The sequence below is a fragment of the Dendropsophus ebraccatus genome, chromosome 11 (genome assembly GCF_027789765.1).
Source record: "Dendropsophus ebraccatus isolate aDenEbr1 chromosome 11, aDenEbr1.pat, whole genome shotgun sequence".
Lineage (NCBI taxonomy): Eukaryota > Metazoa > Chordata > Amphibia > Anura > Hylidae > Dendropsophus > Dendropsophus ebraccatus.
In genome coordinates this window covers 84343712-84360895 of record NC_091464.1, presented here as the reverse complement: position 1 = coordinate 84360895, position 17184 = coordinate 84343712, and the positions used below count along the sequence as shown (strand labels likewise).

The window sequence follows — 17184 nt, the reverse complement described above, 5'->3', positions numbered from 1 at the left end:
GACACTAGGGAGAGAGCGACCTCTTGTGGTCAGAGGCATAATGCTTCCTCCAATCGGAAGAGTGATTGACAGAGCGGGCGGCCAATGGCTCATCACCATGTCAAACACAGCGCCACATTTAACTGTATGGGCTTCTAATTAGCAGCTCCTACAGTTAAAGGGCCAGGAGCAGCGCCCGGCAAGCTGCACATCCAGAATTCCATCCAGATTCCGGGTGAGCATCTGAAGCTTTCTGGAATTCCGGATGCTCCAATAGGGTTTTATGCTGAAATTCCAGACAAAAATAGGACATGTCCTATAATGTCTGGACCGATTTTCCAGCATGGTCACCCTTCAGTAAAACAGAACCCTATGAATCAGGAAAGGTATGTGGATTTCCTGATAAGAAATCCAGATAGATTTTCCTTACGTCTTAATGGTGGCGTAATAATAATCAATGCTTTCATGTATGTTTTGTCTTTACTTCTTGAAGAACACAAGCGCTGTGGCTTGCAGCCTTGTGGTGTCTTTATGGTTCCTCACACTTGATCACTTGTGTGCTCTTGTTCTTGCAGGATGGAGTGCGGTTCTTTGTGGTAGACTGCCGACCCGCAGAGCAGTACAACTCTGGCCATCTTGCCACAGCATTTCATTTAGACTCTGACTTGGTATGTACGAAGATGGATTACCAGCGCTATCATTCTTAGAGTGTAATCCCTCATAGTGTATTGTGACCTGTTGTCTGTCCTACAGATGTTGCAGAATCCATCAGAGTTTGCACTGTCGGTGAAGTCTCTTCTAGAGGCACAGAAGCAGTCCATAGAGTCTGGCTCAGTGGCTGGAGGAGAACACTTGTGCTTCATGGGCAGTGGCAGGGAAGAAGAAGACATGTATATGAATATGGTTCTTGCCCACTTCTTACAGGTTTGATCTCCATCTTCTTCAGTTAGACCAGCGGTGTCAAACTCTGGCCCTCCAGCTGTTGAAAAACTACAATTCCCATCATGCCTGGACAGCCAAAGCTTTGGCTGTCAAGGCATGATGGGAATTATAGTTTTGTAACAGCTGAAGTCCCTGAGTTTAACACCTGTGAGTTAGACAATATGCAGTGCAGCTGATTATAGCGCATAGTCAATCGATAAGTCGTAGTCGGCATCTGTAGGCTCGTAGCATCCACTCACACAACACTGCCTATTTCTTTGAGTTTTTACACCTGTTTAGGGATATGTATATTCTGATATTAAATGATGTAGATTGGGACAGGCTCTTTTAAGGGTACAAACCTATCCATGCACCAGTCTGTAAAAATTAGACATTTATTTGCATGATTTTTCAATGTACAAACGAACCAGAAATATACTTTATTTTTGTGATACGAGTAGATTTTGTATTGCTTTTTGCTGTTACGATAATATATTTTTTAATATATATAATATAATTTTTTTTTTTTTTTAATTTTATTTTATTTTTTTCTTTTATAGAAAAACAAGGAATATACAAGTATTGCCAAAGGAGGGTTTATGGGTAAGTTAAGTGCTTCTGTAATCGTCTTAGAAGATTGCCGGCAGAAAAAGACCACTTGGTCAATCTATTCTGTCCTTATATTATTTCCCTTCTTATTATCTTAGGATAGATATATGTATATAACAGGCAGGTCTACATTCTGTAATTGTTGATTTACCAACCACATCTGCTGGAAGTTCCAAGCATCTACTACTCTTTAAGTAAAAGTTATATTTTTTCTTGTTTCTGATCTTTCCCCCAACTATTCTCAGATTGTGTTCCCTTGTTCTTGTGTTCAATTATTATTATTTTTTTTTTAATAAAACATTTCCATTTTTAACCCTAGATTATACAAAGATAGTTAGATCTCTTAAGTTTCCCTTTTATAAATTATATAATGTTATAACTTTCAAAATCTAAATAAACAGTATATGGGATATAAGGCAAGTTTGCAATTTGCATTCATTTTTTTAGTTATCACGCTTTAAAGCAAAATTATACCAGAAATCCAGGTCCAATCTCCTGGAGTCTGCTATTTAACAGCTGTACTTACTGTATCCAGATCCAGTCTCCTGAAGGCAGCTATACTTGTATCCAGGTCCAGTCTCCTGAAGACTGCTATATAAAAACTATACTTACTGTATCCAGGTCCAGTCTCCTGAAGGCAGCTATATAACAGCTATACTTACTGTATCCAGGTCCAGTCTCTTGAAGGCAGCTATATAACAGCTATACTTACCTGTATCCAGGTCCAGTCTCCTGAAGCTTTTTAGTCTTGTGCTGGTTAAAAAAAAAGAGACTAAATGCAGGAAGTCCTGGCCAGTACAGAGAGTAACAGCTTATTGCATCCTTCAATCAAATGACTCTATCAGCACACAGATGACTGGGATGTCCCATATTTAGTCTCTCCCCCCCCCCCCTCTACCAGCACAAGACTAAAAGGTTGCCTTCTGGAGACTGGACCTGGATACAAGTAAGTATAGCTTTTTTTTAAAAGTATAAGAACTATGAAAAAAAAAGTAAATTGCAAACATACTTTGTGTCACATCCCCTTATTTCCTAATAAGTTTTATGCTTCAGACCATCCACCATTTTTGTAGCCAGTCTTTGAGACGGTTCTTTATCTTTTCATATGTGCAAAAGTAATATATAGCTAGATTACACTTTTTTTTTTTTTTACTTTTTCTTGTTACTAATTTTGACTATATCATCAAATCTATAGTAATTACTTTGTTCCTTTGCGCCTTATGCAGTGTTACAGCAGCACTTGGCAGACATCAATGTGGAAGGACCAGATAATGGCTACGGGCATTGGATAGTTAGTACATCTGGGTCACGGAGCAGTGTGAGTTCCTATACAGATGTAAGTAGTTCAAGGACCGTCCATTCCTTACCGAATCTTGATTAGTATATTATTGTAACTAAATGTTGTCATTTTTTTTTTTTTTTTTTAATTAGATATTATTTTTTTTGTGCATAAACAAAGAATAGAACCTTACAACTTGACACCTTTGCAGGGTGTATAGTTCTTTGTACACGGTTATCATGGTACAGGATAATAAGTAACACGAGGTGTCCTACTGACGGCATTAAAAAAAAGGAAATAAAAGTTAACAATGTAACAATGTTAAGAAGAAGCAAACATTGAACCATCATAAAACCATTCAAATGTGGTAATGCTCTTCGTGTGGTCATATCTGCTCCGACATTAATTATCTGTCAATCTGAACCTTGGCCCAGATTTATTAAAGAGTGTAAAATATAGACTGGTGTAAACTGCCCGCAGCATTCAATCACAGCTCCTCTTTCATTTTACCTGAGCTGAAAGCTGAGCTGTGATTGGTTGCTGGGGGCAGTTTACACCAGTCTATATTTTACACCCTTTGATAAATCTCCCTCCCTAAGTTTAAAGTGGCACTGTCACCCCCTATTTGCATTTTGACAGGTGTGAAGGGTAACTATTACAACTTTCATTACTTATTTTATATTGCACCTCATGGTGCTTGTTCTGATAAAAAGTCATTTTTATCACCTGTGGATTGGTATATGTGGGCAGGGCCTCGCGGCCTTTGTGTCACATCACTCTGCCCCCAGCGCCACTTAGCCCCGCCCCCTCAGTGGCCATTGGTGTGGGACAATCTAGGGGGTGGGGCCTAGAGCTTTAGGCTGGCCCTTCCAATGGCTGCTGAGGGGGCGGGGCCTATGCGGTGATGGTGTCACAGATGGGGGTGGGGCTAAGTGGCACTAGGGGCGGAGCGATGTGGCACAAAGGCCGCGAGGCCCTGCCCACATATACCAATCCACAGGTGATTAAAAACGACTTTTTATCAGAACCAGCACTATGAGGTGTGATATAAAATAAGTAATGAAAGCTGTAACATTTACCCCTTACACCTGTGCAGAGCAGTCAGAATGCAAATAGGGGGTGACAGTGTGACTTTAAATCTTACCTGCTCTTCCAGTACAGGGGCAAGATTTATCAAACTGGTGTAAAGTAGAATTGGCCCAGTTGCCCCTAGCAACCAATCAGATTTCACCTTTCATTTTCCAAAGAGTCTGTGAGGAATGAAAAGTGGAATTTGATTGGTTGCTAGGGGCAACTGGGCCAATTCTACTTTACACAAGTTTGATAAATCTCCCCCCATGTCCTTATTCTATAGACTGCCAATATAAGAATTCCCACTTACCACATTATACAACAGGGGTTGAGTCTCCTCATACTGTTTATAAACCTCTGCATGGGGTTTCTGCATACTTGTAATAGAATGGCACTTGGTAGGCCCGGTATGTCCTCCCACCTTCCCTAAATTAGGCCTTATTCACACGTTCATTGACTTTTCTGGGCCGCAAAACCTCCCGCTGTATTTTTCTCTGTGATCCGTAGAATTGCATCAGTTTCCGTAAAATGTGAATAGTACTAGTTTGCATAGATTTGTTCTGTGTTGTTTGTGGATGTCACGAAAAATACGCATCCCATAGACTTCTATTGGTAATCCGTACCGCAATCACAATCCACACCAAACTGATTTTTACCGAACGGATTACGGATAAAGATCAACCCGGACTGTGTGAATAGCCCAATAGAAATTAATGGGCTCTAAGTTGAACCATGATTACGGATCCGCAGTTACAGACAACTTTACGGGACGTGTAAATAAGGCCTTAGTTCATACTTTCGGGGGCATTTTCTGTTGTTATACTCCCCATCCTCATGTCTAATAATGACTTTTAAGCTGGTAATGATTTCTGCCATAGTCGGGGTGAGGGGAGTTGATGGGTCCAGTGGTAATCGCTGGTTTTGCGGGCCTGGTACATTAGATGTTGAATACCAAGCTCAGTATTATCGTCCAGATTCAACTCTTCAAGGAGCCAATATGGTGTCCTGTATATTCTATGTATTAAATATAAGAGTGACAGATGCGGAGACTCACACATGGATAGCAGAGGAGTACAGATGCTCCAGCGTCCCAACATCTTCTGACCATTTCTCCCTAATCCCCAAATTAGTTCCCTCAATCTGTGCATCAAGGATTTGGGTGTATGCATACGATATAGCAGGATGGGGCCACAAGTTTGCATGGTAAAAGGAGCCAAAACAATACACCAGTACTGAGCCTTCAGTTTCAGAATAAATGGGGTCCTAAACCTTAATCCTAGTGATAGACTTTGAGACGGAAAACTCTTAACACCCAGATCGATGGATTTTGCAGGGCGATGCTTCCAATGGATATGCTGATGGAAAAGGAGTAAAGTCTTTTGTTAATAAAATGACCGTGGCTTCGAAAACCAAGCTGGTGAACGTGAAGGATAAAGTTATCAGCTTCATTGAGAATACTTCCACCCCAGTAGATAGGTGAGTGCTCGTCTGCTTTATATTGTCTACATTACATTCTATGGTTCCGACAATGTGTTATGACACGGGTCTTCTCTCAGATAAATTTGATTAGAATTTAAAAAAAGGCTGTCGTTATAACTTTCAAAATCTAAATTAACAGTAGATGTGAAATAAAGCAAGTTTGCAATATACATTCTTTTTTTTTTTTTTTTGTTGTTGTTATCATGCTTTAAAGTAAAGCTGAACTTACCAGAAATCCAGGTCTAGTCTCCTGAACGCAGCTATATAACAGCTATACTTACTGTATCCAGGTCCAGTCTCCTGAAGGCTGCTATAGAACAGCTATACTTACTGTATCCAGGTCCAGTCTCTTGAAGGCAGCTATATAACCGCTATACTTACCAGAAATCCAGGTCCAGTCTCCTGAAGGCAGCTATATTACAGCAATATGTACTGTATCCAGGTCCAGTCTCCTGAAGGCAGATTGTTTGACTTGTGCTGGTTGCAAAAAACAGACGGAACACAGAAATTCACGAAGAAAATCACGGCTCAATGTGTCCGACAATCACATGACTGCCTTCTCTCTGTGAGCGCTCAGGTGACCTGGGATACACAGGACTTCCTGTTTTCTGACTGTTTCCTGTTTTTTGAGAAAAAAAAAGTCAGAACACAGGAAGTGCCGTGTTTTCCATGATAACTAAAAAATAATGTAAATTGCTAACTTGCTTTATATCACATCTAATGCTGATTTAGAGTTTAAAAGTTATAATGACAGGTACACTTTAAAAAGAACACTCTTCACTATGTACCGCTTATTCTAAATGTAATGAAAATAGTGGTTTGTTCTTTTTTTTTTTTTTCCTTTTTTTTTACCTCTTACACATTAGTTTTTATTTTAGTTGGCTCCTGTTTCCATATGTATTATGTATGATATAGGTTTTCTCCCTTAGTGAAATACACTGCAATATATACATTCAGTCTAACATGCAATTTAAAGGGGTAGTTCATAAAAAAGTAAAAAAAAAAAAATGTTTCATTTCAAATCAACTCGTGCCAGAGTTTTGTAAATTACAGTACTTCTATTATAAAATCTCAAGTCTTCCAGTGCTTATCAGCTGCTGTATGTCCTTCAGGAAGTGGTGTATTTTTTTCCAGTCAGTGCTCTCTGCTGCCTCCTCTGTCCAAGACAGGAACTGTCCAGAGCAGTAGCAAATCCCCATACAAAACCTCTCCTGCTTTGCAAAGAAAATACCACTTCCTGCAGGACATACAGCAGTTGATAAGTACTGGAAGACTTGAGATTTTTTTTTAAAGAAGTAAATTACAAATCTGTGGCACCTGTTTATTTAAAAGATTTTTTGTATTGCAAAATACTTGGATTAGGTTAGTAGACTCCTCTTCTATGAAGATAAAGTTAAAAATATTAACTGTCTTTAATAAATATCTTCTAGGTGGAGGTCCAACTCTCAGTACTGCTGATCGTCTGTACAGGCACAGCACTGTACATTAAGTAGTGGCTGTGTCTGGTATTGCAGCTTGCATTAATTTACTCGATTAAACTAATCTATAGCGAGCTGTAATACCAGACGCAGCCACTACTAATTTGTATGGAGCTGCGGCTCCTACAGTCATGTGATTCACAGGGGTGTTCAGACCCCATTAATACATGTCAAAGCTTGCAGCTCACAGCCTGCACTGCCAGAGATGAGTCTCTGCCCCCCACCCAACAACTGATGATTGACACGTTTCTCCCTATGCACAATAGGGGATAGAAATTTATTTACCAAAAGTAAGCTTATAGTGTATGTACCATCAGTGCATTCTCTTTAAGTCCTGGATAGAACGGCGCCGACACGGGGAAGCCAATGCCACTGTCATTTTTTTTGAACCGCGGTCTGGTTCCCGCGTACGGCACCGGTCTATTGCTAGACATCGGCCTGTGCTGAAGTCGGGACGGTCTGCCCCCACTGGGTGGACCCCCACCATTTGACACAGTTCAATTGATTCTAATGGAAATGCGTCATAGAGGGGCGACGTTTCCTTCCACTAAGGGCAGGTCGCCCCACCGCCAGTCCCCTTATCTCCACCTGGTGCCTGGAAATAGAACTGTGCCACCAACTTCCCCGCCCCGGTGCCGTTCTTTCCATGTGCACTGATGGTCCATTCGCTTTAAGACCAGTGCTGACTCTGGCAGTGCAGGCCGCCAGCTGCAACACTAGTTGCATACTGTACTGTCGGCTAACATGACTCTCGTTGATGTAATCCTTTTCGGTTTGTGTCCTGTGCCTCAATTCACTGTAGAATGACTTTCAATCTTCCCTGGCCAGAGAGGGCGAGTTTGGAGCGGTAAGCCGTAGTGAGCTGTGATTCCACCACCTCTTCTGTACTCTAAGCACAGTGTCTCACTCTATGGAAGCATCAGTCACGTTAACATGTGCCACAAGCCGCAACCTCCCCTGCCGCCATCTTTATTCCAATATCAGTCTATGATAACTGTGGATAGATTTGCACACACAGATCCACTCTGTGTCCTATTGTGACCGGCCTGAAAGGCGCCCCCGTCCTGCTGGTGGCCTGTCAGTGTCACTGATGCTTCTCTCTCCATCACTGAAGAGTATAGAAGGACTTCCTCGCCACTTTCCTCCTAACCGCACCGAAGCACTAACGTTCTGCTCCATCTGAAGCTAATCCGCTCTCTGTTCATAACATTTCACTCTACAATAGTAAATTATAGATGCGGTAATGCAAACCATTTCCTCCCACTCTTCTCCAGCAGGCATTGACATTAGGGACACATTACTGGTTTTCCCCCCATTAGTGCCCATTTAGAGCTACAAAATATTTGACTTTCCTGCTGTCTATAAATATTTTGTAGAATTTTTTTTTTTGTTTTGTTTTGCTTGCAGTAGTTTATTCATTTATGATAAATCTGTGGGCCGGTGGCCATGTTGTTTGCTGATGTACATGTCGTCCATTTACTCTACAATTTTCTCCTACAGAGCAATGCTAGCAGGATTGTTTTGTCATTAGAGAGGTATTCCACTCAAACATAACTTTTGATATGTTGCTGTCCAAGGTGAGACTAACAATTCCTTCTATACTTGTTATTATCTATCCGGTCTCCTTCCCCCAGTTCTGAGCTGCTGCTTTCTGCTAAAGACACAAAAATCTGTGTGTAAACCTTTCTCTCTGTCTCCCCTCCTCCCTTCTCCTTTCTGAGACAGCTGATGTAAACAAATCCCTGGCTGGCTTTATCTGCAACATTGTAGCTTCTTTGTAATGCTGGAGGGGTTATTCTGAGGTCGAGTTGCTAATGAACTTGCTGTTATTATCCCTCTGGACATTACAAAGAGGCTAAAATGTTGCAGATAGAGCCTGCCAAGGACTTGTTTACATCAGCCGTCTCAGAAGGTAGGGGGGAGGAGGGGGAGACGGAGAGAAAAGCTTGTGTCTTTAGCAGAAAGCAGCAGCTGAGAACTGGGGGAAGGAGACTGAATAGATAATAGATAACAAGTATGGAAGGATTTGTTAGTCTCACCACGGACAGTAACATATCAAAAGTTATGTTTGAGTGGAATATCCCTTTAAAGGGGGTTATATCTAGCTGATCAGTCGAGGACTGACTGCTAAGACCTTCTCCAATTACAAAAACAGAGGTCTGGGTGTTTAGACCCCCCTCCACCCACCACTCGATCTGCTGGAAGAAGTGCACAGCTAAGTTCTTCTCTCCCCGCCCCACTGCAGGAGATGGGCTCCACAGATTTACTACTCCTGGGAAAAGCAGTGAGTCGGGGAGAGAAGTGCTCTGCCACATGCTTCTCCCAGCAGTGATTGGTGTGCACCTGAACACCCAGATCCCAACAGATCTCTTAGACATGTCAAATGTTTTTTTAAAGGGTATTATTGCTTTAAAGGACCGGCCAAAAGTATTTTTTAATATGTTCTTACTTATGGAAAGTTATACAAATTCCTAATGTACATTAATTATGGGAAATGCACCTATAGGGCTATTTCCCTTGATTTAGTAGATCATGAAGTGTTGAAATTCTCTCAGAAACAGTGACCTCACGTACCAGAGTGTAATTCCTATGTAGCGTCCAGCAGGGGGCGCACTATATATAGAAGTCTATGGACTGTATTGTGTCAATGGGGCCGTATGTAATGTAATGGAGTTGTATGTTACTGTACAGTACACTGTGCTTTATTGATTATTCCAAAAACGTGGACAGCCTTAAGCAGTGAGGGAGAGAGATTCCCGTGCATCTAACTACCTCCCCCCTCCCTCCCTGCTCGGTGCTGCTGCTGCCACATATACACTGTACTACTCCCCTCCAACCAGCCCCCCCCTCCTGCCAGCGAACATTCCCTCCAACCAGCCCCCCCTATCTATGAGCAGATGATGGGAGGAGTAGTACAGTGTATATGTGGCAGCAGCACCGAGCAGGGAGGGAGGGGGGAGGTAGTTACATGCATGGGCACTTCTTTCCCCCCCTGCTCAGTGCCGTCCACGTTTTTGGAATACTTTACGGAGCAAGGACACTTGCTCCCCAAAGTATTCCATAAACGTAATCAATAAAGCACAGTGTACTGTACAGTAACATACAACTCCATTACATTACATACAGCCCCATTGACACAATACAGTCCATAGACTTCTATATATAGTGCGCCCTCTGCTGGATGCTACATAGGAATTGCACCCTGGTTCGTGACGTCATGAACTCTGAGAGAATTTCAACACTTCATGATCTACTAAATCAAGGGAAATAGCCCTATATGTGCATTTCCCATAATTAATGTACATTAGGAATTTGTATAACTTTCCATAAGTAATAACATATTAAAAAATACTTTTGGCCGGACTTAAATCTGACCTGTCAGTGGTTTCTGGACCATATCTGACTTGTATTATATAGGCACGCTTGAGTCTGATCATTCGGCACTCCATTACCGATGGCTGAAGCAGTTGGATGCGGCAGTAGGGAGTACTAATAAAATGTGAATACAGCCATAGGCCATAGGCTGTCTCCATGTTTTCCTGGATTCCCTTATGGCCGCATCCAACTTCTTCAGCTACTGGTAATCAAGCGCCGGATGATCGGACTCGAGCGTGCTCATCTCTATTGAAGACACATTTCTGAAAAATCTGCTGCTCCATCCCAGGTGCTCTGGGCTCTGCACACATACATACATACATACATACATACATGGCCCTGCCAATGGGCAATCCTCCAGATCTACAACAGGTAACATCTGAGATGTTCTGCTTTTGCTTGTAATGGTGAGGCATGCAACCGTGCTTGCATGGAGTTTTTCTAGAGACCTAACCGCTGTTTTAATGCTTACGACTCCACTTATCCTAACAGAGCTGTTTTCCATGCCGCCTTACTAAAGACAAGGAACGCTTCCGTCTCCTGCATGACAGATGTCCGCCTCTTTGTCTGAAATAACTCCTTATTGTTTCCCTCTATGAATCCTGTAGACATGTCAGTAGCAGTGACCGAGTGGGGAAGCCATATCGAGGTGTAAAACCAGTGTTCAGTATTGGGGATGAAGAAGAATATGACACAGGTATGACAGGTTTGAGGTCCGTTCTGATTAATTGCGTTGGCATGTCGCTAGAGGTGGCACAGTGCAGGGGTAACCTCTAAGGCCATGTTCAGAATCCGCACTGAACTTTTTGCATATTCAGCTTAAAATTCTGTCCATAAAATAGAGCAATGTCCCATTGTGTTTAATGGGCTTTCCACTCTGTAGGTCACACAGCCGAAAGTTCCGCCGTGGATCTGCATTCCTTAAAGGTTATGAGATCTTAGTGATGAAAACTTTTAGGTTACAAACCCACTTGCCGGATCTGCAGCGAGTCTCCTTGCTGCGTTTTTGCAGCGAGACTCGCTGCAGATCCTGGCCCTATACTTTCAATAGCAGAGAAACTCGCAGCAGGGATGTACATCCCTGCTGCGATTTTGTCTGCAGCCCGCCCCATTAACCCCCCGGCCGCCGGACATTATACATTACCGGGTCCCCGTTCCTGCTTGCTTCGGGGCTCCCGGTGTCTTCACGGCCCGCCCGGCCAATCAGTGCGCTGCGGCGGGGCAGCGCACTGATTGGCCGGGCGGAACGTGCCGGGAGCCGCCGAAGCAAGCAGGAGTGGGGACCTGGTAATGTATATCCTGCCCGCCCCCCTGCAGCCCCGATCGCCCCGCAGCCCCCGGCCGCACGATCGCCCCCAGCCCCCGGCCGCACGATCGCCTGCAGCCCCCCAGCCCCCGGCCGCACGATCGCCCGCAGCTCCGCAGCCCCCGGCCGCATGATCGCCCGCAGCCCCCAGCCCCGCTGGGGGCGATCGTGAGGTCGGGGGCTGCAGGGCTGGGGGCGATGGTGCGGCCGGGGGCTGCGGGCGATGGTGCGGTCGGGGGCTGCGGGGCTGGTGGCGATCGTGCGGCCGGGGGCTGGGGGCGATATACATTACCTGATCCCGGCTCCTGCTTGCTTCAGCGGCTCCTGGCACGTTCCGCCCGGCCAATCAGTGCGCTGCCCCGCCGCAGCGCACTGATTGGCCGGGCGGGCCGTGAAGACATCGGGAGCCCCGAAGCAAGCAGGACGGGGACCCGGTAATGTATAATGTCCGGCGGCCGGGGGGTTAATGGGGCGGGCTGCAGACAAAATCGCAGCAGGGATGTACATCCCTGCTGCGAGTTTCTCTGCTATTGAAAGTATAGGGCCGGGATCTGCAGCGAGTCTCGCTGCAAAAACACAGCAAGGAGACTCGCTGCAGATCCGGCAAGTGGGTTTGTAACCTTAATCAGATTTTTGAATAATTTTGAAGACTTTCTCCTAATCGCCATAATATTTCTACAGATGAGATTGACAGCTCCTCCATGTCTGATGATGACCGCAAAGAAATTGTTAATATTCAGACCTGGATAAACAAGCCCGACATCAAACATCACTTTCCCTGTCATGAAGTTAAAGAAAACGGCCACATGTTTCAAAGGTCTGTGATTAACTCTTATGTATATGTGTCTCTTTGTATTTTTTTTTTAAATCTTTTCGCACACACATACTTTCTTTCAAAAACAGCGCCACCCTGTCCTCAGGTTGTGTGTGGTATTACCACTCGGCTCCATTCACTTTAATGGAACTAAGCTGCAAAACCCACACTGAGAACAGGAGAGGCGCTGTTTCTGGAAGAAAGCAGTCATGTTTTCTAGGCCTAGACAACCCCCCTTTTTTAAGGTTATGCATAACATAGGGACAGACACTGTTTTTAATGGTTTGTCCCCAGCTCCAGAGCAAGTTGTAGTTCCTTGTCACTTCTAATAAGTGTGTCAGTCCCTATCATAAGAAAAGTATCTGTAATGTGAGAATAAATTGTTCTTATGGCTCCTTACTGACTGACCCCCTCCCCCTTCTTTTTAAAGCCACCTTCTGGTAACGGCTACCCATATGTATTGTTTGCGGGAGATCCAGTCCAGAAAGGGATTTGCTTACATACAGTCGAGACAGGCGCTTAGCTCCGTGGTCAAGATTACGTCAAAGAAGAAACATCCTGAGCTGATCACGTTTAAGTATGGAAATAGCAGTGCCTCAGGTGTGGAAATACTCGCAGTGGAGAGGTAAGTCTTTAAGCCTTTCACTAGCAGCTGTTCACTTTACCAGGTACCTTTTTATTAAAGGGACCCGGTCATAATTTCCATGCTGCCTGAAACACAAGTCATTGGGGCGGTCTCGATGACTTCTATTTGTCCCGCCAGCCTTGATTGATAGATCTCTTAGGGATGGGGAGAGATCTATTAGTCAAGGCCAGGCAGAAACCACTGGGGACTGCCCCAATGAAGTGTGGTTCACGTAAATGATGACCGGTATCCTTTAAAGGGGTACACCAGCGAAAATCTTTTTCTCTCATATCAACTGGTTTCAGAAAGTTATATAGATTTGTAATTTACTACTATTTAAAAATCCCATACTTATCAGCTGCTGTATGTCCTGCTGAAAGTGGTGTATTCTTTCCAGTCTGACACAGTGCTCTCTGCTGCCACCTCTGTCCATGTCAGGAACTGTCCAGAGCAGGAGAGGTTTTCTATGGGGATTTGCTACTGATCTGGACAGTTCCTGACATGGACAGAGGTCACTTCCTGCAGGACATATTGCAGCTGAAGTACTGGAAGACTGGAGATTTTTATATAGAAGTAATTTAAAAATCTATATAACTTTTTGAAACCAGTTGACTTGAAAGGTGTCCACTCACCCTAGTTCACTCAGCCAATTCCCATCACTCCTTGCGTTCTCCCCAATGCATTGAATTGTGAGCTATATAGCATAAACGTTGGTCACGTTTCAGTCGTAGACAACCTGCAGAGCAGCATAGGTATTGTAAAAATCCTTTAATCTCCTGTAGGTAAAGAAATCAGATAATCCATTGGACAAAAATAGTCACCTTATAGATTAACTGGGATTTAGTATGAATCCATTGTCATGGTACTCTGCCATCCCTCCCCTGCTCCTTACTAACCTACCAGATGTAAAGGCCCCATACACTGTATACTAAAGTCAGCCAAACCTGCCATTGTAAGGTTTTTGGGGGCCTCCTGACTCACTACTGACAGATGATGTTGGTGAAAAAAAAGATTAGCCGTAATGGATTTTTACTGTCCGACCTTTTTGTTCTGGGAGGGATAAACCATTGTCAGAGCAGTATGGCTGTGGCCTACCCCTCATCTCACCAACACATAAACATTCAGGTGAGCCAATGGTTCGTGTGTATGGACAGCCTGGGGATAACAGTTATAGAAGGTTTACAGACTCCTTAAAGGGGTTATCCAGTGTTACAAAAACATGGCCACATTTGCCCCACTCTTGTCTCCAGTTTAGGTCGGGTTTGCAATTAAAGGGGTATTCCCCCCCAAGAGCTAAAAAAATTAAATGCTCCCAAACCTAGCTGGCCTTACTCACCAAGTCCCCCCTGAGTATTTTGAGACGTCTCCCATCTTTCTAGCTGCTGCCGTTCCTGAGTTACAACTTTTTCTAAAACATGGTCTATATCCAAGATAGGAAACTACATTTCCCATCATGCAATGCTTCTGCCTGATGATGGTGAAGTAGCAGAGCTGAGACAATGAAGGAGATGATGACAGTGTAGCAGAGCTGAGTCGGCGGGGACGCCGGTGTAGCAGAGCTGAGTCGGCGGGGACGCCGTAAAGTGACACTGTCATGTTAAAAAAAAAAAAAAAAAAAAAAATCATAATCTTTAAAAGTTCAATAATAAAGTATAATAAAGTATATATATTACCGCTCCACGGTGTCTTCCTGGCTTCTCCCCGCAGCCCACCGGTGGAACTTCAAAGAGGTCTTTCAAGTGACAGGCTGCTTAGCCAATCACTGGCTGCTGCAGTTCTTTGCCAGCCAGTGATTTGCTGCGGCATGTCGGTGGAACTCTAAAGTTTTACTGGGGGCTGGGAGAAGAAGCCAGGAAGACACTGGGGAGTGTGGAGAGGTAACATATATACTTGAGTATTTTCTTTGCACTGTTATCAGCCGTCGGCCACGCATTACTATTTTTTTGTTATAGTGAAAATGTATATGTGCCTGCTGCCAAAACCGCCAGATTCACTGTATAAAACATGTGCTACAAACCTGCCATGGCTCCATCCTTACCCTGCTCGCTCTCACACATCTTCTCCCCTCCCAGGTATTTAATTCCAAACGCAGGAGACGCCACCAAAGCCATTAAGCAACAGATCATCAAAGTCCTAGACGCCCTGGAGAGCTAACACCTTCCCGACATGGCAGATACCCGATGTTTGGAGAAGAGAAGACGTTTTCTATTTGTTGGCGAGATAATAAAATAGTTTATTTAATTCTATTTCATAACACTCCTTTTGCATTAATAATTTGTATAAAATTTTAATTTTGACAAATGAACATGACCGTACTGAACGACTGTTCTGCAGAGGAGAGAAGCCGATCCGGAGACGGTGTGAGCGGTAGGTGAACATACAGGAGGCACTGGTGTCCGCACAGCGGGGATAACCCTCAGGTCGGCATAGCCGCCCTGGTAAGCACAGAGAGCCCTGTATGCATCAGTATTCCGAGCCGAGGGTGTACAGAGAGGACTGTGTCACACACCCGAGGCCGATCCTCATCTAAACCAAATTCCTTCTGACCACAATGCACTAACAATGTGTTCTGAGGATTTTCTACACAGATCAGACTGTTTCTAAGTTACGCAGGGTTATCGCTGTATAACTATGTTCAGTTTATTATAGTCGTTCTATGTGGGAAACATGTGCAATGTGGGGGTGTAGTGACCCATCCATCCTGGAGGGAAGAAGCCGGAGCCGCCAGCATGCTCAAGCATCGGAGCCCTGGAGAACTGGTTAAAGAACTTTGTAGTTTTTTTTTCTTCCTTTTATTAATCACGTGATCCAAACGTCTACTTTAAGGTTGCATCGGGACCTACCCTATAGAGTCCTCATACGGAATGATGGCAGATCTTGTCTATGTACCATTTGCTTTTTAAAAAAAAAAAAATAAAAATCAGTGAACGAATAATAAAATGTTTAAAGGAAAACCATCTAAGGTCCCCCTCCGCCTCGTACTGTCCGCAGCTTTTAATAAATGTTTATATACTTCTCCCTGTATGGATTCTTATAATGCGTCTGTTTCACGTGCATGGTGGTGAGGAAGTTGTTGATGGCTGCAATCCTGTGCCGCAGATTGGTCACATGACTACCTGTCATCGACATATATTAACGCTTTTGTATTGAACATGGTGTCTGATCTGTCAGCGGAATAAGGGATATATGGTAGTAGTCAGTACATTTGTGATCACGCTGCCCAGGAGTCCAATGGGCGGTCCAACGTGATGATTGGCAGCTGTCTTTGCACACACACTGATATGGAGAAGATTGTTAGTCACTGAGTAGGACTACCAACTGGACTGGCTTTGTTCACACACACTAGTTTTGAGACCAAAATAAACATTTGGTTTATCTGTCAATATATACAAGTTAAGTGGGAAAATGTATGTATGTTATTATGTATGACTGATATGAAGATTATATAATTTGGAACTTTTTGGGGCTTAAAATGTTTGTTTTTTAAAGGGGTACTCTGATGAAAATCTTTTTCTTTCAAATCAACTGGTGGCTGGTATAGGTTTGTAATTTACTTCTATTTAAAAATCTCCAGTCTTCTAGTACTTATCAGCTGCTGTATACCCTGCAGGAAGTGGGGAATTCTTTCCAGTTTGACACAGTGCTCTGTGCTGCCACCTCTGTCCATGTCAGGAACTGTCCAGAGCAGCAGCAAATCCCTGCTCTGGACAGTTCCTCACAGAGACAGAGGTGGCAGGACACACAGCAGCTGATAAGTTCTGGATGACTGGAGATTTTTTTTTAAATAGAAGTAAATTACAAATCTATATAATTTTCTGAAACCAGTTAATTTAAAGGAAAGAAAAAGATTTTTTGCCGGAGTATTCCTTTAAGGCGCCAAGTAAGTCTTAAAATACTGTGTGTGTACATAGCCTTCTGCATAAAATGACCAATGATATACTGGACAATAAAACACTTTTACTGTATTCACACAACTTTGTTTTTGACAGTTGTCATATTGAGGCAAAAATACGACTGTATTCTGATCATTCCGGCCATAAAATAAATGCTGTTGAAAAACAACTGAAAAGTCAAGCGTTGTGTGAACGTAGTCTCTGTGCTAACTACTAGAGATGAGCGAATCTCAGGGACTTGAGATGCGGCATTTGATTACTAGAGAATGAAGAAGTTGCATGCAGCCTTAGGGAGTCCTGGAAAACACGGATACAGCCTAGGGCCGCATCCAACTTCTTCAGCCACCGGTAATCA

The 17184-nt window shown here is 43.6% G+C and overlaps 1 protein-coding gene across 2 annotated transcripts in view; it reads left to right on the top strand.

Annotated features, from left to right (window-relative positions):
• TBC1D23 (TBC1 domain family member 23) overlaps positions 1-15951 on the top strand; it is a 36417-nt gene extending 20466 nt beyond the window's left edge. The window contains exons 10-19 of one of the 2 annotated variants that reach the window (XM_069944743.1): positions 555-647; positions 733-903; positions 1461-1503; positions 2736-2845; positions 5193-5335; positions 7619-7663; positions 10800-10888; positions 12179-12314; positions 12742-12936; positions 15009-15951. In XM_069944743.1, coding sequence (XP_069800844.1) covers positions 555-647; positions 733-903; positions 1461-1503; positions 2736-2845; positions 5193-5335; positions 7619-7663; positions 10800-10888; positions 12179-12314; positions 12742-12936; positions 15009-15090 — 1107 coding nt within the window. In that variant the 3' untranslated portion in view covers positions 15091-15951. The remainder of the gene's footprint in view (positions 1-554; positions 648-732; positions 904-1460; positions 1504-2735; positions 2846-5192; positions 5336-7618; positions 7664-10799; positions 10889-12178; positions 12315-12741; positions 12937-15008) is intronic. The other variant, XM_069944744.1, reaches the window with a different exon arrangement.
• Positions 15952-17184: the final 1233 nt, after the last annotated feature.